At 65.1% G+C, this 22,619-nt stretch overlaps 3 protein-coding genes across 13 annotated transcripts; 2 read left to right on the top strand and 1 right to left on the bottom strand.

The window, feature by feature from the left end:
• Positions 1 to 163: 163 nt before the first annotated feature.
• On the bottom strand, positions 164 to 4,366 carry TIGD5 (tigger transposable element derived 5). The gene has a single exon (XM_025450402.3). It carries the CDS (start codon positions 4,349 to 4,351, stop codon positions 2,399 to 2,401), a length of 1,953 nt encoding a protein of 650 aa, XP_025306187.1. The 5' UTR covers positions 4,352 to 4,366; the 3' UTR covers positions 164 to 2,398.
• Positions 4,367 to 4,814: 448 nt separating this feature from the next.
• On the top strand, positions 4,815 to 18,166 carry EEF1D (eukaryotic translation elongation factor 1 delta). Of its 8 annotated transcripts, none has more exons than XM_025450256.3 (8): positions 4,816 to 4,972; positions 13,590 to 13,713; positions 14,086 to 14,157; positions 16,952 to 17,051; positions 17,136 to 17,236; positions 17,360 to 17,578; positions 17,775 to 17,969; positions 18,070 to 18,166. In XM_025450256.3, the coding sequence occupies exons 2-8, from the start codon at positions 13,597 to 13,599 to the stop codon at positions 18,106 to 18,108; spliced, it is 843 nt and encodes a 280-aa protein (XP_025306041.1). In that variant the 5' UTR covers positions 4,816 to 4,972; positions 13,590 to 13,596; the 3' UTR covers positions 18,109 to 18,166. The 8 variants fall into 8 exon arrangements, with proteins under 8 accessions (XP_035569121.1, XP_025306041.1, XP_035569123.1 ...); XM_025450257.3 differs by having other exon boundaries at positions 4,820 to 4,972; positions 13,593 to 13,713; XM_049093154.1 differs by lacking the exon at positions 4,816 to 4,972 and adding an exon at positions 5,811 to 5,875.
• A 1,102-nt stretch (positions 18,167 to 19,268) lies between these two features.
• Positions 19,269 to 22,615, top strand: NAPRT (nicotinate phosphoribosyltransferase). Of its 4 annotated transcripts, none has more exons than XM_025450261.3 (13): positions 19,314 to 19,573; positions 19,756 to 19,883; positions 19,971 to 20,053; positions 20,178 to 20,308; positions 20,401 to 20,516; positions 20,694 to 20,890; positions 20,971 to 21,111; positions 21,432 to 21,516; positions 21,624 to 21,704; positions 21,791 to 21,893; positions 21,967 to 22,121; positions 22,221 to 22,328; positions 22,409 to 22,615. In XM_025450261.3, the coding sequence occupies exons 1-13, from the start codon at positions 19,348 to 19,350 to the stop codon at positions 22,469 to 22,471; spliced, it is 1,617 nt and encodes a 538-aa protein (XP_025306046.1). In that variant the 5' UTR covers positions 19,314 to 19,347; the 3' UTR covers positions 22,472 to 22,615. The 4 variants fall into 4 exon arrangements, 3 of the variants coding, with proteins under 3 accessions (XP_025306044.3, XP_025306046.1, XP_025306045.3); XR_003138159.3 differs by having other exon boundaries at positions 19,323 to 19,573; positions 21,993 to 22,121; XM_025450259.3 differs by having other exon boundaries at positions 19,269 to 19,573; positions 22,221 to 22,615.
• The last annotated feature ends 4 nt before the right edge of the window (positions 22,616 to 22,619 follow it).

Here is a 22,619-nt window from a genome sequence, read left to right as displayed (position 1 = left end):
AATGTTACAAAGATAAGACTCTAGGGGTACCTGGTTGGCTGAGGCAGCAGAGCATGAAACTTGATCCTCGGGGCCACAAGTTCAGCCCATTTGGTGTAGAGGTTATTGAAGTAGTAAGCCGAAACTCAAAAAATATATTAAGACTTTAGGAAAAGGATGCATGTGACGTTGACACGAACCTTTATTATAAAGCACGTGGGGCCCACCTGATTGGGCCACCCCCCTACCAGCAAGGGTGGGTGTGAAAAGGCCCTGAGCCAAGCATGCACCCTCAAAGCCCATGGTCCTCTCAAGGACACGCCCCTGGATCAGCCTCACCTGTGGGCACCCTTATCTGGGGACCAAGAGTGCCCGACCCCGGCCCTGGGCTCCCCGCAGCAATCCTGGCGTGTGGGCTGGGGGACCCCGCAGGGTGTGCTCTTCCCCTCAGCTCGTGCGGACATTGCACCTGCCGCCCAAGGGACGTCTGGGTCGCTTCCCAGGCATGCAGCCCCCCTGGGCAAGGCCATGCGTCTCAGACTGGCTCCCTCCTGGTTGCAGCGTGGTCTCATCCCCCTGAAACATGCAGGTCAAGAGGGGTTTAGCAGAAGCCTGGACGCCCACCAGGCCTCCATTCCCAGGCCCCTGCCAAGCCCACTGGAGGCCCTAACCACGACCCTGACCAAGAGCAGATCTTTGCTGCTTTGAATATTCAGCCATTCCATGGAGATACACTCGGGGGCCCCAGATGCCCCTGCCTAGCGCCCTTGGGGGCCTGGGAGCTGCTCTCCAGTGGGCAGGCCCGGCGGGGCGGAGGCCAGGCGCCCCAGCCCTAGGGCCCTGAGCTGCCATCAGGTAGTAGGAGATGTGAGACTGCCTGAAGCCCTGAGCCAGCCACAGACGCCTGGAGCTCCTCTAGGGGTGCAGGCTCCACACAGCTGTTGAGTGGACGGGCTCCGGCTGGGGGCTGCTGCCCTGGCCTGGCTACCCAAGCCTTGCTTCCCCCGCTCCCAAATTCTTCACACCCTCCCTCAGCTTTGATTTGAGCCATATGTATGGTGTGCGCGCGCGCGCGCACACACACACACACACACACTCTCTCACTTTTTGCCTAGGGACGGTTCCCAGAACAGTTTGCTCTCAGACTAGTGGGGAAGTTGCTCTGGGGGCTCCCTCCAGCTGCCTCGCCGGTGCGTGGCCGGCTACGCCTCTGCAGTCTCGGGCTGGCTGGGGGGTGCGGGGCAGGAGGGGTGGAGAGCAGGCAGGGCCCCTGCCTTTCACAAGGGCTCCGGGCAGCACCTCTCCAGAGGCCACGGCTCTCCACAGGTGCCCCTGGGTCGCAGAGCAGCAGCAGGACTCTGAAACCCCTGCTGGGCAGCAACACATGGACACCTCCCTCCTCCTCTCAACCTGAGCCACCCAAAGCCCAACTGCCGGAGGCTCTGGGAACAGCTCCTGAGCCACACGCTCGGCAGTGCCAGCAGAGGTGGGGCAGCGGTGGAGGGGAACTAAGGCACTGGAGGTCGTCCCGGTGTGGCTGGCAGGACCCCAGGCCCGCTCCGGGGAGACGGCACGGCTCTGGGCCCTGGGCTGCACCAAGTGCGCTGTGGCCGGCCCAGGGAGCTCACTCCTTCATTGGTCAAGTCACCAGGGCCCAAGGGTACAAGGTTGCTAACCCCATTGAATAAGAGGTTTGGAATGCAATTTTCTTAAGGAAAACTAACAATCCCAGTGGAACAGAAATCTGTGCTCCAAGCTGCATCCAGAACCTCCCACTCCCCACTTGCTGGCCGCCATCGTCCCCAGTCCCTACAGAGCCAACCTCCAAGGCCAGCTGCAGGCTGTGGAGAGATACCACCGTGGCCCCCAGGAAGGAGATCTGTAAAAACAGGTAATGTGTTAAAAACCCAACTGGAGACACGTGCTTCCGCATGGAGAGGGCTGCAGGGCTGTAGCACACGGACCGTGAGATAGCAGGGCTCGACTTACAGGAGTGCTGGGCCCTTGTCCAGTGCACAGGATGGGCCACCCGGGAGGAAGGCAGGAGGTACAGAAAGGCGCACAAGGGCCAGGGCGGGAACACGGGAAACTGCTCCGGTAAGTGCGTGGGTGTGGCAAGGGACCCTGGCTGAAACCACAGACCCTACGAGTGTGCTTGCCCAGAGAGGATGGAGGACGTGTGTGAGCCCGGGACCCCTCTGCTACGTCCCCCTCCAGAGAACGGGGACGAGTGGAGCGGGATGACCTTTCACCAACGGAGCCCCTACAAGCCAGCCTGGGGACTGGGATCCCTGTAGCCCCGAGCCACGGGGTAGGCCATCTCAGGGTAGGAAAGAGAGGAAATGGAAGACTGTGCGTATCCCCTCCCTCCAAGTGCAGCAGGAGAACAGCCACCGGGGGGCCACTCAGGTGGGCCTGGTCACACCCCATCTTCAGGGACTGCAGGAGAGGGACTGATGCCCCCCAGCCTCCGAGCCATGCTGATCAGTGAACGCAGCTGCACCAGCTTCGGCGGCCCCACCTCCCGAGGGTCCTGATTCTCCAGCCACCGAAGAGCTGTCTCCAGACCCCGGACAGCCTCCCCGGCAGTGGGCACGGCAGCCTCCTCCTCCTCCTCTGCACCCCCCATGACAGAGGGTAGGCTGGCCGGGGGTGGAGGAGCAGCAGGGGCCAGTACAGGGGGCCGGCCAGGGCCTGCCTCCTCTCTGCAGCTGTCGGGCAGCCCCCCGTCATCGTCCAGATGCAGCCACTTGGCCACCTCCTCGGGCGCCAGGCGCTTGTAGGCCAGGGCCGCCAGGTGCGTGAGGTCGCTGAGCACCCGGCTGTGCTCTGCAGCCTCCTCGGCCTGGCTGGCCGGCTGCCCCCCAACACACTCCCCGGCCGGCCGGGGCTCGAAGGCCGCCCGCAGGCCCAGCAGCCAGCACCGCTCAATGCTGCCTGCCTGCACCAGGTCCCAGGAGAGGCCGGCCAGGTAGAGCATGTCCTTGAGCATGAAGCTGCGCATGAAGTCCAACGGGGAGCCCCCGGCGCAGGACACGGCTAGCCGCAGCAGCTCCCGTTTGTACAGCTGCTTGAAGGCAGCCACGACGCCCTGCTCCAGCGGGGCAGGGATGTGAGCCCGGCTGCTGCCCTTGGACAGGAATAGCACCCGGACTGCGCCATCCGGGGTCTGCAGCTCCTCCGGGGGGCTGAGGGGCTCAGGCCGACAGCGCCAGAGGGCGTCCTCGCTCTCCTCCAGGGCGGGCATCCTGGCCGCTGGGCTCGGGCAGGGCGGGTGGGCGACCAGCAGGACGGCCTTCTGCTGCAGGCAGCTGCGGCGCAGATAGCGCCGGACCCCAGGGACGAACTCCTCGAAGAACCAGCCCCGCAGCAGCGGGCGGCTGAGCCAGGCGTCCGGGCTGTAGCGGTAGGAGGCCGGGAACTTGTCCTGGTTGTGGTGGCGCAGGCTCGGCGGGTCTGGCAGCTGCCCGATGACCAGCGGCTTCAGCTTGTGGCTGCCCGTCAGGTTGGCGGCCAGCAGCACGGTCACCCGGTCGCCGCGCCCGCGCCGCCCGCAGCCGCCCGCGCCGGGGTCCCCTGCGCCCAGGGGCGCCGCCTGCTCCGGAAGCAGCTTCCAGTAGAGGCCGGTGACGTTGGCGTTGTAGATCTGCTCGTCGCCGTAGCCGCCCTCGGCGGGGGGCGGCGGGGCGGGGGCCCGGGCGGCCGGGGAGCCGGGGCCGGGGCCTGGGGGCGGCGCGGGCTCCTGCTTGACGGGCGGGCCCGGCGCGGGGCCGGCGGCCAGGGGCTCGGCCTCGCCGTAGATGCGCTGGCTGGAGATGCCGTGGCGCTTCTGCCAGCGCCAGAACCAGCCGTGGCTGGCCTTGAAGGTGCACTCGGGCCCGTAGATCTGGCGCGCGAAGGCCTCGGCCTGCGCCTGGATGAGCGGCCCAGACAGCGGCACGCCGTGCTGGCGCAGCGCCACGAACCACGAGTAGACGGCGCGGTCGATCTCCTCCTCGTTGGCGAGCCGCATCTTCTTGCGCTGCGTGCCCACCTCGCCGCCCAGCTGCTCCAGGAACCAGCGCAGCTTGGGCTCGTCCTTGAGCCAGCCGCGCAGCGTGCCGCCCGGCACCCCGAAGTCCCGGCACACGCTGGCCTGCCGCTCGCCGCCCTTGACGCGCTCGATGGCCTGCAGCTTGTCCTTGATGGAGTAGGCCTTGCGGAAGGCCATCTTCACGGCCACGCGGGGCCGCGGCCCGGGCGCTGGGGGCGGCGGCCGCGCGGCGGGGGCCGGGGTGGGCGCGGGGAGCCGCGGCGGCTGCGCGGGGCGCCCGGGCGGGGCATGGCGGCCGCGGCGCGGAGCGGGACCGGCCGGGGGACCCGCGGGGTACATGGCGGCGGCGGCGGGGGCGGCGGCGGCGGCGGCGGCGGCGGGGGCGGGGGCGCGGGGGCCACACGCCCCGCCGGCCGGCCGCGCGGGGCGGGGCGGGGCGCTGGGGGCGGGGCCGGCCGGGCCCTCCCCTTTGTCTCGCCAGCTCTGGGGGCGCAGGCGCGGAGGCCCCGCCGCCCGGCCCCGCCCCGCGCCCCGGCCCCGCCCCGCGCCTCGGCCCCGCCCCGCTCGCCCTATGGCCCCGCCCCGCGCAGCGCGTCCCCTGGCGCGTGCGGGCTCTTCCGCCCCGCCCCGGCCGGACCAGCCCACTGCGCCGGCGGCGGAGGGGGGCAGCAGAGCTGCCGCCGTGTTCCCGGCCGCCCGCTCCGGCTCCGCTGGGCCGGCGCGAGCCCCGAGTTGGTCTCCCACGGCTTCCGGCTGGCGGCCGCGGGCAGGGCCGGGGCGCGCGGGGGGCTGCGCCGGCCAGGTGGACGGTGCGCGGGCGCCGCCTCCCCTGCGAGCGCGGCCGGCGGCGGTGGTACGTCCCGCTGCTTCATTTCCCGTGCGCGGCGCGGCCGGCGCTCCCTTTCCCCAGCTGTCCCGCGCCGCGAGCCTCCCTCCTTGGTCGCCGCGTCCTTGGCAGGCGTGAGTACAGCGCCCCGCGCCGCGAGCAGCTGCGCGCGCCGCCGAGGCCCCCGGGGCCGGAGGGAGGGGGCGGCGGCCGGGGGGCGGAGGGCCGGGGCGGGGGGCGCGCAGGGGCGGGGCGCGCGGGCCACGTGGCCGGCCGGACCCCGCCGCAGCCCCGGCAGGAGGGCGGCCGCCTTGGTCCCGGCCCGCGGCCTTCCCGGTGTCCTGCGCGCGCCGGCCCGACCTGGGGCAGCCCCGACGGCTCGTGGGGTGAGCCAGAGGGGCGCGGGGCTCCGAGCGCGCGGGGTCCCGGCGTGGGTAGTGCCGGGCCGACGGCGCCGGGAGGCCGGCCTCTGAGGGGTGTGCGCGGTACCTCCGCGCGACGTGGAAGGGCTCCCGGAGCCGCGGGGGCTGTACGGGACGCTGGATGTCGGGGACCCCGGCGTGAAGGGCCCCTGCCGCGGGAGAGTCCGTGGGCGAGATCGGGGAGGCCTTGCCCGAGGGCGAGCACCTCTTAAGTTGACCCTGGCGTGCACGTCCCCTGAGGGAGGCGGGAAAGGACGCGCTAGGGGGCTCCCGCGGGGGCGGCCCGGGGCACCCCGAGAGGGCGTCTCCCTGCGCAGGGACGGGCGCAGGAACCTGTCACCTATGTAGGGCGGCCCTCCAGCTGAGCCCCTGCCAGTCCTGGGGAGAGCCCTTGATGGGCCCGACAGCTGCCCTCTGCAGGATCCTGGTGCGGGGTCAGGCTGCCCGGGGTCAGCGCAGGTCCGCAAATGTGCTGGCCCATGCTTTTGTGAAAACAGCTTTCTCCAAGGCCTTTTTTCTTTTCCTTTTTTTTTTTTTTTTTTAAGATTAACCAAAAAATTGTCCGTGGCGTATTGCGCAGTGGTGTGTTTCAGGGGCCGCAGGCGGAAAATACAGGCAAGAATATGTGTTGATCCCTGGCCCTGGGCTGACACTTTAGGATCACATGTGCTCGAAGTGGGTGGCAACTTTTTGCCCACGCTGAGTAGAGGGTGGTCCCCAGCCCTTCCCTCACTGACCAGAGCTTTCCCTTCCCCACGCCAGCCGTCCAGCTCTGTGTAGGGCCTGGGGATGCTCAGAGAGTCAAGTGTGCATAGGAGGGTTGAGGGAGCGTTTGCAGTACTAGGGTCGACCTGAGGGAAGGGGCCCAGGGGCCAGGCTGGTTAGGTTAGACCCGGGCTCTGGTGGCTGGGACAGGCTGTGGTGGGGACATTGTGCCTGCCTGGGGTGACATGGGCAGCTGCAGCGTGACCGCTGAAGGTGACCGCATAGGGGCCCTGTTTTTGCCAGCAGGACAGGTTGATATTTCGAACTGGAGCTGGAGCTCCCCCTGCAAGAGGCAGGCGGCCTCACTCCCAGGGCAGCCACCCTCTGGCTACTCTCATTCACCCAAACAGCCCCAGCGTGTGTTACTGCTGTCTCAGGCCCTCAGCTATGGAGAGCTCTGTTAGGAAGCACGGGGTCCAACTCTGGGGGCCGAGAGGAAACGGAGTCTACAGGCCCCCCAGTTCCCACTTCTCATGGAAGGTGGGCGGAGATGTTTGTTCCCTGGGTGGACATTTGTGTGTGTGACTGTGGTGGGGTGGTGTCGGAGGATGGGGCAGTAGTATGGAGGGCAGAGCCTGGGGAGGGGCCGGCCCTTCCCAGAAACCTTCCCCATTCACCCAGGTGCACAGAGACTCAGAGGCCCGGACACCTGGGTGGGCACAGCTCCGGCCGGCCACACCCTCCCCTTCATTCAAGGCCCCCCAGCCATGAGTGAGTGTCCTTTCGGGGGCTGCTGCCCCCCGCTCTAAGAGCTCTGCACAAGCTTTGGAGCACATAGCACTTCCAACTGCCGGTGATGCAGACTGTGCCAGGCTGGGAGGGTTGCAGAGGAGCGGCCGTTGGTGGCCAGAAGCAATGCAGGCTGCCTTCACCACAGTCCCCGGGGGTGGGGGGGAAGTGATCCCTCTGGGGTGTCCCAGACTTTGGGCCTTCCGGAACCCTGGGCAGCTCAGCAGGACCATGCCCCCTCTTGCAGGAAGGGTCCACATGTGCCTGGGGCCCTGGGCCGGGCCTTCGGGGTGCGAGGCACAGCTTCATGGCTGCACAGGGGAGCAAGCCAGTAGATGCCAGCAGTCATCTGCTCTCAGGAGCAGGGCCCGGGGACACCTGAGGCCCCTTCCTCGAGGGTCTAAGGGGACTGTTCAAACTCAGACTTGCTTTTCTACTGGAAGACATGGGTTTTCGGTTCAGCAGTCTTCATGGAACAGGATGAGGGAGACGGAGGTCGTGGAAGGGGGTCCCCTGCTGGGTGTCCTGGGAGGTGCAGTGGCAGGGCAGGGGAAGCCAGGAGCCCCCTGCTGCCTGGTCCTCCGTGTCCGTGTATGTGCTCTTGGCCTCAACACTGGCCTCGCCGCCAGCAGGAGTGGCTCGCTGCCATGTCTGCTGGTAGCTTGCCCAGGACCCTTCGTGTGCTCCTGCGGGGCAGCTGCGTCCCTTTGGTACCGGCGTCCTTGTGTCTGCCACACACCCCAGGGGACCCTGGACGTCCCTGTCTGTGACTTGATGCTGGTGCTCTCGTGGTGGCTGCAGCGTGCGGTAGACGTAGGAGGGCAGCAGCCTGGAGGGCAGAGCTCCTATTACAGGAGGGCTCTGGGGCCTGAGCGGCTGGGGGGTCCTGCCTGCTGGACCCCGAAGGCTCTTTGAGACAGCTGTTGCATCTGGGCAGGGGCATTTCGTTGTTTCTGGCCTGGTTTACCACCTGTGATCGGGCTCAAGCCCTGTTCCTTTGTTCACTGGGAAGACCGTGTCTTTGAGCCTGGAGTGACACGGTGGTGGGGGCTGCAGAGGCTGGTAGAGCGGTCGTGGTGGTCTGTGCCTTGTCCAGCAGCCTGGATCTAGTGGCATCACGACAGCGGGGCTGGGTAGGGATCTCCTGGACAGCTCCAGGTGGCCGGCAAGGGCACTGGGGTGCTGGCTGATCTCTCCCCAGGTTGGGACAGGTGGGAGGGTGCTCAGCTGGTGCTCTCCAGGGCCCGCCTGGGCTCCAGATAACAGGAGCTCTAGGAGCTGCTCCTTTCAAGTGTCAGCAGAGCGGTGCTGCCCTGAGTGGGTGGCCTTTGGTGGCGGGTCTGTTGGGTGCTTATCACCCGTGTGCTCTAGCACGCACCTCTGCACCACCTTCCCAAGCACCTTCTGCAGAGGCCTCCCAGCCTGCCTGCGCTGTCCTTTCTGACCACCTCTAACCTTGCTGCTTTCTCTTCATGCCGTCCTAGGACACCAAAGTGAAAGTAAGTACCTGCCCATCCTGGGCCGAGGCGTTCCCTTCGCCTCAGCCAGGGAGCCCCCTGTCGGGCTGTCCCAGCATGAGGGGCCTGGCAGTCGGGCCTCTGTTTCCTTGTCTGCCACACAGAGGGTTGGATTTGTTGGGCTTTGATCTGTGGAGCAGGGCAGCGGCCTTTAGGGGTGTCTCGGTGCTTCCCTGGGCTGAGCCGGTGTCTGCCTCTGGTGGGAGCACCCCCTGAGCAGGCCACGACGGGCCTGCAGCCCCAGCTAGCCTCTCACCCAAGCCACGTCCCTCATTGTTCTGAGACATCTTACGAAGCGGTTTGGCCTTCCATGAGGTGTGGCCGCAGAGCCTGGTGTGATGCCAGGAGACCAGGACAGGCCGATGCGGTCTAGCAGGGCTTCATCACTCGGGGGTCAGCCCTTGAAGGGGCCCAAGCAACCCAGCCCTGGGCTGCGCTGATGGTCTACTGGGGGCTAGGTGCCAGAAGGACTGAAGGGCCGACAAGCCCTGCTCAGTTGGCCTGCAGTCCCTTTGGGGACAGTGGGTGATGTCACAATGCCTTGCCTCCTGGGCACACGCCCCTGCCTCCCACCACTGCCTCTGCTGTCAGCCTGGCCTTGGTAAGTACTGCTGCCAGCCTGGGGAGGAAGGCACAAGGGCACAGCCCAGGGGTCTCCGAGTCTGGGGCTTCTATCCCGTGGCCCGTGCCCGTAGAGGCCTCCAACATGTCCCTTCACAGTACACGAGAGAATCTGCCCCCGATCCTAGGTGGTGCGGGGCCTAGACAGCCGACGTGTCCCACTGGGTAATTAGAATCAGGTTTCAGTTTTGTTTGGGGTGTTAGGAAAGGGATGTCGATCCTGCCACAGGTGTTGGGGAAGGTTCGCTGTCCTTTTCTGGAGACCTTGTCTCATGGGGATGAGGGCGCAGCAGGTGGGTGTCCTCGCAGAGGCTCCATGCGCGACCCCACAGAAGCGGGGGACAGCAAAGATGACCCGAGGGGAAGCTGCTCAGCCCCCTGGCAAGTTAGCTCCTGGGTGTTGGTGTGTCGGCACTGGCACTTCTCTGGGATCAGAGAACCCTATCTGTGCGGGTTACAGTCGTTCCTCTCAGAGCCAGCTGAGTGAGCTCGACCTCCAGGTACATCCTGAGAGCACACTGGCTTCTGGGGCTTCCTGGGCTTGGGCTGCTCCTGGCCAGAAGCTGCGGTGGTGGCGGTGTCCCCCCTCCTTCAGATGACCGTGGTCTCCCAGCTGGAGGGAACAGCACCTCTAGCCCAGAAGCTGAGGCTTTTGGGCCAATAGCTTGTCCACTGTAGCAGATGGGACACAGAGCCTCCAGCCTGCCTCCCACCATCCTGTGGGCAGGCCCTGACATCAAATGGCACTGAAAGGAGGGGAGGGCTCCTCATACCCCCTGGGGCCCAGATTCTCAGGTGGTTTCATTTAGCCATAGGTACACACAGCTGTGAGCTGATGACCCTCCATGCCAGAGGTGGCTGCAGCTGACCAGGGAGACTGGTTCTTGATGCCTGAGCCACTGGGCTCCTTCTCTTTTATTTGCTTATTTTTAACTTAATTATATTTTTTTAAGATTTTATTTATTCACGGGAGCCACACAGAGAGAGATAGAGACACAGGCAGAGGGAGAAGCAGGCTCCATGCAGGGACCCCGACGTGGACTCGATCCCAGGACCCCGGGGTTACGCCCTGAGCTGAAGGCAGACCGTCAACCACTGAGCCACCCACACATCCCAAGCTCTTTGTCTTTTATTTTATTTATTTATTTTTAGAGATTTATTTATTTATTTATGATAGGGAGAGAGAGAGGCAGAGACACAGGAGGAGGGAGAAGCAGGCCCCATGCTGGGAGCCCAACGTGGGACTTGATCCCGGGACTCCAGGATCACACCCTGGGCCAAAGGCAGGCGCTAAACCACTGAGCCACCCAGGGATCCCCCAAGCTCCTTGTCTTTTAAATAAACATTAGCATCCTGCCAGGTGTCTTCCCCCCGTGGCCCTGCAGGGACAGGCTCTCCATCTCTGCTCCCAGCTGCCGCCCCCCCAGAGGTTGTCGTTCGTCTAAGGCCCTTGGCAGCTCCCCTTGAAGCGTGTGCTGCTTTGGATGGTGGTGTGGCCCGTGGCGGGTGTACAGCCCCACAGGGTGGGTGGCCCATCCTCAGAGATGCCAAGTGTGTTTCTGTAAAGCGGGAGCCCCAGTGCCTCGGGCACGGTGGCCAAATGTAGCAAAGTCAGAGGACGTCCAGTTAAAATTTTAGATGAGCGAGGAATAATCCTTCAGCATAAATGTCTTTAAGTATTTCATGGAATATATTTATTTTAAGAATTATTTTCTGTTTATGAAAGTCTGAGTATGTCCTGTGTTTTCTCTAGCAACCCTCCGGTGAGAGAAGGCATGTGTGGCTAGGTTTGGAAACTATTCTCTAGACCCCTTTGCAGAGCTTGGGTGCCTTAGGAAAGATTAGTTTTACGGTGAAAAGAACACAGACTCATGCACACGCATGCACGTAATTGTATTTTGGTTTGCTGGGTTTCCCAGGGACTTGCCTCCGGGCCCTGGCTGCCTGGGCCTACGGCACCCCCATCCGGGAGCCCGCCCAGGCCCCGCCAGCAGTCAGGCTGAGGAGGGGTGGGGGCGCCGTCCTCCCGCGGCCCGCTGTGTTGCAACTGCCTTCTTGTGCTTGCTTTTTAACGCTGCGCGGAAGATGAGGAGCGGGAGAGCCTCCTGTGCCCTGGAGACTGTCTGGGAGGACAAGCAGAAGCATGGGGAAGCCGAGCGGCGTTTCTGTGAGCAGGAGGCCACCCGAGCTGCCACCACCCAGCAGCTCCTGGCTGAGGTGCCCGCCCTGAACGGGCCCGGGCAGGAGGAGGCCCAGGACGCCGAGGAGGCCGATGCCCCCGACAGCAGCAGCAGGAGCGACCCCGGGAAGAGCCACAACGGCAGGAAGCCTCTGCAGAAGAAGAGGAAGCGCTCCCCGAAGGGCTGGCTCGGCGCGGCAGACCTGGCCCTCGTGGGCCTCTCGGCCGACCGTGTGTGGCTGGACAAGCCGCTCTTCGACCAGGCGGAGAGCTCCTACCGCCAGAGGCTGGCCGACGCGGCCGCGCAGGCAGCCCAGCCCGCCGCGCTGGCGCCCCGGGGCCCCTGCACCCACGGGAGCCAGGTGGCCTGCCACCACGTGACCTGGGGCGTCTGGGTCAACAAGTCTTCCTTCGACCAGGCCGAGCGGGCGTTTGTGGAGTGGTCTCAGGCCCTGCTCTTGGCCGCAGAGGGGAGCGGCAGGCAGGGAGCGGCCGGCCCTGACCTGGCTGTCCCCCCGCCGGCCAGCAGCCAGTCCCCGCTGGGCGGCCTGCAGGCGCTGGTGCGGGAGGTGTGGCTGGAGAAGCCTCAGTACGACGCGGCCGAGCGGGGCTTCTACGAGGCCATGTTTGACGGCCACCCGCCTGGGAAGGTGCGCCTACAGGAGCGGGCCGGGCCTGAGGGCGCCCGGCGGGGCCGCAGAGACCGGCGGGGCCGCACGGCCTTGGGAAGCAGGCGGGTCGGGCCACGGCGGCTGGACGGGGACGCCTCCTGTGCCCTGCCCTACTGGTACTTCCTGCACAAGGACGCCGAGGCCCCCTGGCTCAGCAAGCCCGCCTACGACAGCGCCGAGTGCCGCCACCACGCTGCCGAGGCCCTCCGCATGGCCTGGCGCCTCGAGGCCGCGTCCCTGCCTCACCGACCTGGTGCCCGGTCTGGCCTTTCGGTGTCCGGCCTGAGACCCAAGTAGGAGAAACCTGCCGTGCGGGTGCCTGGCCCAGCCCCCCCCCCCCCCCCCCCGCCCCCGGCTGGGGCCCTGGCGCTCTCCTCCCTGCCCCTGCCCCGCGCGGCTCTCCCGACACCCCTGGACCCGGCTAAGTTGGCTGCAGGAGTGGGGTGGGCAGAGGGGCTTCCTGGGGCGGTATGGCAGGAGCCTCCCAAGGTTTGGGGCCGGGGGTGGGGGGGTTTGGGTCTGTTGGTGTGAATTGTTTGTTGGACATAGATGGAGCCTTGTGCAGATGTGTGGTTGGAAAGGGAGAGTCCTGGGGACCCCCAGAAGCTCCTTCCGACTGGGCGGCCCCCAGGGTCTCCTCTGGCTGTCCCAGGGCAGGGTGGGGAGGACGTGGGGGCTGGTGTGTCCTCCTGCCTTCCTTGCCTGTAGCCACCCCTAAGGTGAGGCGGGTGTCCCTGGGACACCAGCATGCCGGCAGGAGGGCACCCTGTGTCTGAAGGCCACCTGCAGGGGGCTGGGGCGGTAGCTGGGCAGAGATCTGCAAGTGCAAAGGGGGGGGGGGTGTGGGCAGCCTGATGGGCCAGGCCCCTGGGGAAGCAGTGCCACCCTGGCCCGACGTTCCCGCCAGCAGCCCCGCATCTCCTGGGCGGGGGGTGGATTTGTTGGTTTGACTGAACGCTTACTAGTATGAGGGACGAGGTGGGCGGCTTGTGCAGGGGTGTCCCCGTCGGTGTGCGGGCAGCACGGAGCCGAAACCGCATCATGGCCTGGCTACTCCTGACAGGGGTCCAGGCGTGCGTGGACGACAATCCTGGGACCCATCCCCCGTTTTGCCATCAAGGGTGAGGTGCAGTGATGGCCTGGGGCCCTCGGCACAGCCAGTCGGTGAGATCGGGTCCATTTCTGTTGCCCTCGGTCAGGAACGGGCTGTGCTCAGTGGCGGGGCAGTGGCGGCAGGCCCAGCGTGACTCCTGGTGTAGAGCAGTTGTTCTCAAACTTAACTAGTCTCGAGCCCAAGGAGCTTCTCTTGGATCTCCTTTTGCCATGTTTGCATTTAAAACAGAAAGGGTGGAAGTACTTTATTCATTGAAAAATAAATTTGTTGTTTGTCAATGTTGGTGACTTGTTAGGAGTAGTTTTCCCGTAACGATTTACTGAGCAGAGTGGCCTTATACGTTTTCTTCAAATCTCTTCAGTGTTTTGGCTAACGGGTGGCAGCTGGATTCTCATGCTTCTGCGTTGTCTGTTGGTGTGAATTGTTTGTTGGACATAGATGGAGCCTTGTGCAGATGTGTGGTTGGAAAGGGAGAGTCCTGGGGACCCCCAGAAGCTCCTCGCCCCACTTCGAGAGCCACTGGTCTTGGGGAAAGCCTGGGAATGCTGACCCGAGAAGCACAGGGGTGGTGGCAGGGAATGGTGTGGAGGGTGTTACAGACTTGGTTCAGCCGTGCTGAGACCCCTGGTGCCTGGGCCGTCGGTGGGGCGCTCGTGCAGGCCAGGCCTGGCGCCTTCGGGGGTGCACCGTTTCCTTCCAGCCACACTGTCTTAGTGTCTCATCCCCTTCCCAGCAGGAAAATGGCCACAAACTTCTTAGTACATGAGAAGATCTGGTTTGACAAGTTCAAATACGATGATGCAGAAAGGAAATTCTACGAGCAGATGAACGGGCCTGTGGCTGGCTCCTCACGCCAGGTAGGGACCGTACGCAGATCATTGGGTGTCTGTCCGCGCCGGCTCGGGTGGGGCATGTGGAGGTGGGCTGCCCTAGAGGGCTGCTGGGGTTCCGGATCTGCTCAGGTGCCCGCCCAAGACGGACAGTCCCCCCCCCACTGTCTCAGACCAGCGGGTTGGGCTTTGCAGACTGGGTGCGCCTCGGGCCCTGCTGTCACAGCTACGAGACTGGTGCCTTGAGCTCCTTGCCACCCTGCTGAGCTTTCATTCTGCGCAGCTCTTGCTTGCTCTCCGTATCAGGATTCTTCTTTTTTTTTTTTCTTTTTTCCTCCCCATTAAAATTGTTTTAATTGGGGTGGGGGGAAAGACTGGTTCTTTCTGCACTGTCTACAGGAGAATGGCGCCAGTGTGATCCTCCGTGACATTGCAAGAGCCAGAGAAAACATCCAGAAATCCCTGGCCGGAGTGAGTACCTGCAGGCTCGTGCTGGCTGTGCTGCCCACCACGCGGCACGTCTGACCTTGCCCCCCAGTCCTGCTGCCCTTCGGAGCAAAGTTAGGGCGAGGTGTATGGTGCTGTGTTCCTGCTGGGGCAGGAGCCTTCCCTGCTCTGCCTCTGGCCAGCCCAGGTCACCAGGACTCTCTCCGGCCCTCGCCCTGGCTGCCACTCGGTGCCATCCCTGCACCAACACCGTCGTCCTCCGCAGGCACAGGCCTGGAGGCCTCCCGCTTGCATAGCGCCCTGCTGGGGAGGAGTGTGAGCGGCGGCGTCTGCTGCCCCTTCCCCTGCTCGCCGGGTCCCGCGTCCCCAGAGAGAGGAGTTCACGGGGCTTGTGGAGTCCAAGCGGTAGATTAGAGGCCCGGTTCAGCCTCCAGGTCCCAGATGGGATCCAGAGAGGAGGGCAGGGCCGTGTCCAGCTCTGTCCCCAGCCTGGCTGAGCAGCTGTGTCCCCAGGAGGAGACAGACCTGCAGCCTTGCCTTCCTGGCCAGTGGAGTCAGGGCCGCGTTCTTCTCTGGGCACGTGCTGTGCTGTCCTGAGGCCAAGCATCATCAGCGTTGTATTCCTCCGGGAGACTTGAGGAAGGACTCTCTTTTTGTTGCCTTTTCCGACTTTGAGAAGCTGCCCGCATCCTGTGGCTTCCAGCCAGCTGCGTTCACGACTCCAGCGTTTCTTTCTCTTCTGCCTCTCGCAGACATGGGGCCTGGCAGTGACCTGGGGCTTGCCCACATAACCCTGGATAATTTCTTTATCTCCAGAGCCTCTGCTCCGTCCTATATACAAAGTCCCTTTTGTCAGCTGAGGTCATCTTTTTATAGGCTTTGGTGATTAGTGCATGGGCAAGTTTGGGAGCCTCTGCCTGGCACCGCCGGTTTGGATATACTGGCTCCTGGGCCGTAGGCTGGACAGCTCTCCACAAACTCCAGGGGCTGTTGCCTTGAACCCAGGCCAGGTGTGTGGGATCCTGGCCCCCAGAAGGCCAGGGCCAGGGTGCTAAGCAGCTATGAATTCAGCGGCCATGGGGGTTCTTGGGCTACAGGATCTCTTGCTCTGGCCTTGTTTGCGGTTGACTGCTGGGTCCTGGTCTTGAGGAAAGCACGTGGGCGTCCTGCTAGGCCTGGGGGCTGGTTTACTGGGGTTGCTGTAACAAAGCACCGCAGACCAAGGCCTTAGTGCACTTTGTCTGTAAGCTGGAAGTCTCAGGCCGAGGTGTGGGCAGGTTCTGAGCCCTTTCCTAGGCATGAGGATGGCTCTTGTTTTGTGTCTTCACATCGTCTTCCCTCCATGTGTCTGTGTCCAAATTTCCTTTTATAAGGACACCAGAGTTAGGGCCACCCTAATGACCTCATTATGACTGGATTACCACTGTAAGGATCCAGTCTGCAGATAGGCACCTCTCCTGAGAAAGCAGCGTGAAGCTGACAGCAGTATCATTCGACAGCTAATGGCCTGGGAAGGACGTTGCTAGACCAGCCCCAGGCTTGGATAGAGCTCAGCGGACCCATGGGTTCCTGGGAATACTGGATGGTGCCAGGGGCAAGGTTGGAGGTGGGGATGGGGAAACCCTGGATGTGGCACTACGCCGTGGCCTGCTGTCGTAGGCTCAGACTAGACAGGGTAGCCTAGGGCTGCCTGGGTCAGGGTCGGGGTGAGTGAGGTCGTCCCAGGCCATAGACTTCAGTAAGGGGCCTGGTGGCATGCAGGCTGCCAGCACCCTGGTCTCTGCCCACCACTTCTTGGAGCACCCTTGGGACCTGTCAGCAGGCAGTCCCCACTCCATGGTCACCAGGGCAAAAGCTTGAGACACCAGCCTGCTGCCAGGGCCTTGGGGGAACAGGAGGCTCCCTGTGTGATGGAAACTTGGAAAATTCTAGTGAGGATGGCATTGGGAGCTGAGTGCTGGGGAAACAGGCTGGAGAGGAGGCCACAGGCCAGGTGGTGGCAGCCAAGATTTGAGGGAATCCAGCCCAGCTTCCCATTGGGGCAAGGGGTTTTGCTGAAAGGAGAGGAGTGCTGTGAGCAGAGCCCACCCTGGTGCCCATGCTCCTGCCCCAGCCACACGGTGCCCTGTGCACCTTTGGCCGGCTCTGCTAGGAGCCAGGTAGGGAGCTGGGGGTCACGGGATAGCGTGAGCCTGGCATTGCTCACCCATCCCCTGGCAGGGAGTGGGCACACCCATCAGCCTCTTCTGGGCCTTCATCTTGTCTGTGACTTGGGGGTACATAGAGCACAGGAGGCCATGGTGCTTGCTCTGTTGCTGGTGGCAGTGGGCCCCAGGCCCAGGGTCTTTGTCATAATTGGACATGGGGCTGGGGGAATGACCACAGTCCTTGGGAAAGGGCCAGGTCCACTCCGTCCTCCCAAGCCATGCCATTGGGGTGTGCGTGTGGGCCCCAGGGTGTAACTCGGGCTTGGACTGTGGTGCCGGGCCGAAGGGTTCCCTGGAGAGCATGGCTTGAGTCACATGATGCGCTCCCAGTTTGGGGGGGTGGGGAACCAGAGGGAGGCCTGCAGGTAGGTGCCTGGCCTGGGGGAGGCAAGGTGCTATGGAGTGGCCGTCCCCTGCACGGGAAGGTTCCTTTCTCCTGTCCTTACTAGCTCCTCAGCTGCTCTTCTGTCCTGTGTCCAGTTCTGAGCCGGGCTGCCTGGCCCCATGGTGGCTGAGGCTGCCCCAGGGCTGTGTGCTATCTGTGGCCGTGAGTGGGGGGAACCCTGGGAGCAGACTGGGTGCCTCGTCCTCACCTTCGTCCTGCCTTACAGAGCTCAGGCCCTGGGGCCTCCAGCGGGCCCAGCGGGGATCACAGTGAGCTCGCCATCCGGATCGCCAGCCTGGAAGTGGAGAATCAGAGCTTGCGAGGTGGTGAGTCCCTGGGCCTAACAGGTGGGATGGCCCCCCTCCCCCGGCCCCTCTGCCCTCTGACCAGCATCCCCTCTGCTCCTGCAGTCGTGCAGGATCTGCAGCAGGCGGTTTCCAAGCTGGAGGCCCGGCTAAGCGTGCTGGAGAAGAGCTCACCCACCCACCGGGCCGCAGCCCCTCAGACCCAGGTGAGTACCCTCGCAGGCCAGGGGCCCTCGGCCGCCCTGGGGGCTGGCATCCTCAAGGCCCCCAGCTGGCATGCATACCTGGGGCTCCGGCGGCACAGGCCTCAGCCTCTCTCCCCATGGCAGCACGTGTCCCCCATGCGCCAAGCGGAGCCCCCTCCCAGGAAGGCGGCCACTGCTGCAGAGGACGATGAGGACGATGCCATCGACCTGTTTGGCAGCGATGAGGAGGAGGACAAGGAGGCGGCGCGGCTTCGGGAGGAGCGGCTGCGACAGTATGCTGAGAAGAAGGCCAAGAAGCCAGCGCTGGTGGCCAAGTCCTCCATCCTCCTGGACGTCAAGCCTGTGAGTGGTGTGCCTCTGCCCCCGCCCGCCCGCCCGCCCTGCCCCGCCCCCTGTCCCAGTGGGTCACATGCCGCTGGCCCAGACTGTGCTTGGGGCCCTGGAGGGGCTGCTTGCTCCGCAGTGCTCTGGGTGAAGCAGGGGACACTCGCTGGGGTCTGCAGGCTCCTGGCCCAGCCTCCACCCCTTTACTTGCCAGTGGGACGATGAGACAAACATGGCCCAGCTGGAGGCCTGCGTGCGCTCCATCCAGTTAGACGGGCTGACCTGGGGGGGCTCCAAGCTGGTTCCGGTGGGCTATGGCATCCGCAAGCTGCAGATCCAGTGCGTGGTGGAGGACGACAAGGTGGGGACAGACCTGCTGGAGGAGGAGATCACCAAGTTCGAGGAGCACGTAAGTGTCTCAAGGAAACCCCTGGCCTAGCAGGTGGCCAGAGCGGGTGGGTGTTCGGGAAATGGGGCCCCACGTGACCGCTGGCCTCCCTCCTCCTCAGGTGCAGAGTGTGGACATTGCTGCTTTCAACAAGATCTGAGCCCCAGCACCGGGCCTGGGTGTGTGAGGCCCCGCAGCCATTAAAGACTGAGATTGTACACTCTGAGTCCTGTCCTGGTCTGGGCCCAGGGGGCGGGCACCATTGGGGCCGTCTTGCCATGCTCCAGGCCTCCGACTTGGCCTCCATCCCATCCGTGTCCAACCTGGACCCCTGCCTGTCCTGCGCCCCCCCCCACAGCAGGGATCCCAGGGGCTGTGCCCCCTCCCCTCTCCCAGTCTCTCCATGGTGTTTGGGTGACTGGATGACCTCACTCCCCATCAGCCCCTTCTCTGTCTCTTTGCCACCAGCCTGACTTCACCCTACCCCCACCCCCATTACAATGGTCACGTCCAGTTCAAGGTGTTGAAGCCAGAACCAGAGCGTGCCTCATCCTCCATAGGGCTGGGGCCCATCTCTGGGTTCCATTCCCTGCTGAGCTGCCCCCATGGGAGCAAAGGTGTCAGCCTGAAGCTGTTCAGGGAACAAAGGTTCCAGTGGCTGTCCTGGCCCTGCTGCTGTGGCTAGTCACGGTCCCCCGGGGGTTCCCAGGGGCTGAACTGTGCAGAGCCCTGCGGACCTCCCACCGTGTGGGGCGGGGCTCCTGCCTTAGCTGAGCAGCCTTCACATCCCCTGCCTGTGCTGTGACCTGGACGGGCCCACGGTCCTGCCATTACTAAGGTCCCTAGCGGCTCCTCCCCTGGACTGCTGGCCAGCCTGGCTGGTGGGACGGCCACTCGCGAGCTGGGGAAGGGGTGCGTACTGTGGTTCTGGTCAGAGCTGGTGTCCTCCAGGGACCCGAGCTACAGGGGCATGGACTGCTGTTCCCACCCCCTTCGGGGGGGCCCTGCACACCACTACAGCGTTCCCTGGGGGTGCAAGAGTCCGGGCGCCCGCGGAGGGTGGACAAACGCCCCCTTGCCCTTTGTCAGCACACACCCTGAGCTGTACATAGTGTTGCGCCACGTAGATGCCCACCTGGGGCAGGTTCGAGGCCCCTCCCCGGACCTGCCCCTTCCCACCCGCCCTGCAGCGCCAGTCCCCAGTCCCGGCTGGAGGGGGGCGGAGCCGCGAGCGGACCCGGCCCTGCGGGGGGCGGGGCGGGAGCGCGCCGGAACCCGGGGGCGGGGCCGGAACCCGGGGGCGGGGCGGGGGTCGGAGTCCGAGTCAGAGGCCGCGGGCGGGGGTCGGAGTCCGGGGGGCGGGGCCGGGGCGCGGATTCGAGTCCCGGGCGGGGGCGAGATGGCGGCGGAGCAGGACTCCGAGGCGCGCGCGGCGGCCCGGCCGCTGCTCACCGACCTGTACCAGGCCACCATGGCGCTGGGCTACTGGCGCGCGGGCCGGGCGCGGGAGCAGGCCGAGTTCGAGCTCTTCTTCCGCGGCTGCCCGTTCGGCGGCGCCTTCGCCTTGGCGGCCGGGCTCCGCGACTGCGTGCGCTTCCTGCGCGCCTTCCGCCTTCGGGACGCAGGTAGCCCGGCCCCGGCCCCGGCCCTCGCCCCCCGCCCCGGTCCCCCGCCGCCTAGATGAGACGCCCCCCGCCCCCCGCCGCCCGCCGAGCCCGGGCCGAGCCTCCCGTGAGCCCGAGGCTTCCGGCTCCGGCCCCGACGCGTCCTGCGCTGGCTCCAGCGGTGAGGGCCTCTGTCCCCCCAGACGTGCAGTTTCTGGCCTCGGTGCTGCCCCCCGACACGGACCCCGCGTTCTTCGAGCACCTTCGTGCCCTCGACTGCTCGGATGTGACGGTGCGGGCCCTGCCCGAGGGCTCCCTCGCCTTCCCCAACGTGAGTGTGGGGTGAGCGGGGCGCGCGGGGCGCACAGGGCGCGGGCCCGCCGGGAGTCGCCCAGCCGACACCCCTCCGCCCCCGCAGGTGCCGTTGTTGCAGGTGTCGGGGCCGCTCCTGGTGGTGCAGCTGCTGGAGACGCCCCTCCTCTGCCTGGTCAGCTACGCCAGGTGGGGTCCCCGGAGGAGTGGGGTCGGGGCTGCGGGGGCGGGCCCTGGGCCCTGGAGAGGGGCCCCCCCCCGGTGACCTCCCGACGCCCCGCCCCGCGCGGCCCCGGCTCCCTTGCCCCCACAGCCTCATCGCCACCAACGCTGCGCGCCTTCGCCTGATCGCGGGCCCCGAGAAGCGGCTGTTGGAGATGGGGCTGCGGCGAGCCCAGGGCCCCGATGGGGGTCTCACGGCCTCCACCTACAGCTACCTAGGCGGTGAGAGCCGGAGGAGGGAGGCAGGGGCGGGGAAGGAGACCTGCCCGGAGCCCTCCAGCCCCGCCTGACCCCACGCCTGACCCCCGGCCCAGGTTTTGATGGCAGCAGCAATGTGCTTGCAGGACAGCTGCGGGGTGTGCCCCTGGCGGGAACCCTGGCCCACTCTTTCGTCACCTCCTTTTCGGGCACTGAGGTGCCCCCCGACCCGGTCAGTACCTCTCATCCCTGCTGCACTCCAGACAGCAGACCCCAAAGCCAGTCCTTGCTCAGGGGAGGGTGGTCCACCTGAGCCACCCTGGCAGGTAGCCCCGGTGGTGGCACTGCCCCCGCTCAGACCTCCCCCTGCACGAGGGACTGCCCAGCCTTCACTGAGCCCTCTCCGTAGATGTTGGCTCCAGCCGCCAGTCCAGGACCCAAGGTGGACCTGACTGCTCGTGTGGAGGCATGGCTGGATGGCGTGTGTGCCCATCTGGGGCTGGGGGTGCAGGAGCCCCACCGGGGGGAGCGGGCAGCCTTTGTGGCCTATGCCCTGGCTTTTCCCCAGGCCTTCCAGGGCCTGCTGGACACCTACAGCGTGCAAAGGTGAGGCCCAGGTGCTCCCCTGGGTGGGCTCTGCAGAGCGGCCACAGCCCCTCACGCACCCTTCTTGTACCCGCCCACAGGAGCGGTCTTCCTAACTTCCTGGCAGTAGCCCTGGCCCTGGGGGAACTGGGCTACCGCGCAGTAGGCATACGATTGGACAGCGGTGACTTGCTTCAGCAGGCCCAGGAGATCCGCGGGGTCTTCAGGACCGTCTCGGCCCGGTGAGTCCCCCGGACAGTTATGCCTGCGGAGAGATCCCATGGGGGGGGCAGGAATGTTGGGATGGGGCAGAGGGAGGAAGCAGTTTGCCCCTCCCAAAGTGAGGAGCTCTGATCCAGTTGCTACCTCAGTAGAGACATTGGGCCCTTGGTGGGCAAATTGGGTGGGTTCACCCAGGGGCTGAAGCAAAAGGCCAAAACCTGCACGGCTGAAGACAGACCCTTGGCTGGTGTTGGTGGCCTGGCGGGGGGGGGGGGCATCACTGGGGGGTGCATGTGACCAGGTACATCGGGGAACATTGGAGGGGCTGCCCCCATCACAGGTTCCAGATGCCCTGGCTGGAATCTATTTCCATCGCCGTCAGCAACAACATTGATGAGAAGGAGCTGGCCCGGCTGGCCCAGGAGGTGAGGTGGGGTGGGGCAGGGCGGGGTGGGGGCAAGCCAGAGCGTGGCTAGGAGGGCTCTGGGCCTGCAGATGTTAAGAAGGCCAGTGCCACCCTGTTCTCCTCCAGGGCAGTGAGGTGAACGTCATAGGCATTGGCACCAATGTGGTCACGTGTCCCCGCCAGCCTTCCCTGGGCTGCGTCTATAAGGTAGCGGATAGGGGGACCCGGTGGAGCAGGCCAGAGGGATCTCGGGTTGGGGAGGAGTCCAGCGATCCCAGCACACGTTTTTGCAGCTGGTGTCTGTGGGAGGCCAACCACGAATGAAGCTGACTGAGGACCCCGAGAAACAGACGCTGCCTGGGAGCAAGGCTGCCTTCCGGCTCCTGGGCCCTGAAGGTGAGCCCCTCCCAGCCCTCCAAGGCCCTTCTCAAGTCCCTGGGCCCCCTCTTCATTCTTGATGCACACACAGGGTCCCTGCTGTTGGATGTGCTGCAGCTGGCAGAGGAGCCACCACCCCAGGCTGGCCAGGAGCTGCGGGTCTGGCCTCATGGGGCCCGGGAAGCCTGTACCGTGAGGCCTGCCGGCGTGGAGCCCCTGCTGAGGCTCTGGGTCCAGCAGGGACAGGTGGGCGCCTCCAGCTCCTCCCGTAGTCTGCACCTTCAGCCGGAGTTGAGCCCTGGCTCTGGCCCCTGACCCAGCCCCTTCTTTCCGTCTTCCCCCCAGCTGTGCGAGCCGCTCCCATCTCTGGCCGAATCTAGAGCCTTCGCCCAGCTGTCCCTGAGCCGTCTGAGCCCTGAGCACAAGCGGCTGGAGTGGCCCGCGCTCTACCAGGTTGGTGCACGGCCACATCCTCAGCTGGCCCTGGGACCCTCTGTCCCAACGGCTCTCGCCAGCCTCTCTTCTTCCCACAGGTTGCATTGTCTGATAAGCTCCGGGCCCTGGTGGACAGACTGGGTGCGGGAGGATCCTCGTGAGAACCATGCTTGGGGGGCAGCCCTGGGGACTTGGTGGTTTAGCTCCCATATCGGGCTCCCTGCCTGGAACCTGCTTCTCCCTCTGCCTGTGTCTCTGCCTCTCTCTCTCTCTCATGAATAAATAAAATCTTTAAAAAAAGAAAATCTT

The sequence above is a fragment of the Canis lupus genome, chromosome 13, assembly GCF_003254725.2.
Source record: "Canis lupus dingo isolate Sandy chromosome 13, ASM325472v2, whole genome shotgun sequence".
Taxonomy (NCBI): domain Eukaryota; kingdom Metazoa; phylum Chordata; class Mammalia; order Carnivora; family Canidae; genus Canis; species Canis lupus.
The sequence above is the reverse complement of the archived record's forward strand: the minus strand, read 5'-3'. Positions and strand labels throughout refer to the sequence as shown.

Coding starts and splice junctions, on each gene's coding strand:
- EEF1D (XM_025450254.1), top strand. CDS start 10,978: ATGAGGAGCGGGAGAGCCTCCTGTGCCCTGGAGACTGTCTGGGAGGAC. Junction 17,237..17,359: donor CCGCAGCCCCTCAGACCCAG/GTGAGTACCCTC, acceptor TCCCCATGGCAG/CACGTGTCCCCCATGCGCCA. Junction 17,970..18,069: donor TCACCAAGTTCGAGGAGCAC/GTAAGTGTCTCA, acceptor CCTCCTCCTCAG/GTGCAGAGTGTGGACATTGC.
- TIGD5 (XM_025450402.3), bottom strand. CDS start 4,351: ATGTACCCCGCGGGTCCCCCGGCCGGTCCCGCTCCGCGCCGCGGCCGC.
- NAPRT (XM_025450259.3), top strand. CDS start 19,348: ATGGCGGCGGAGCAGGACTCCGAGGCGCGCGCGGCGGCCCGGCCGCTG. Junction 20,517..20,693: donor CTGAGGTGCCCCCCGACCCG/GTCAGTACCTCT, acceptor CCCTCTCCGTAG/ATGTTGGCTCCAGCCGCCAG. Junction 21,894..21,966: donor CCGGCTCCTGGGCCCTGAAG/GTGAGCCCCTCC, acceptor ATGCACACACAG/GGTCCCTGCTGTTGGATGTG.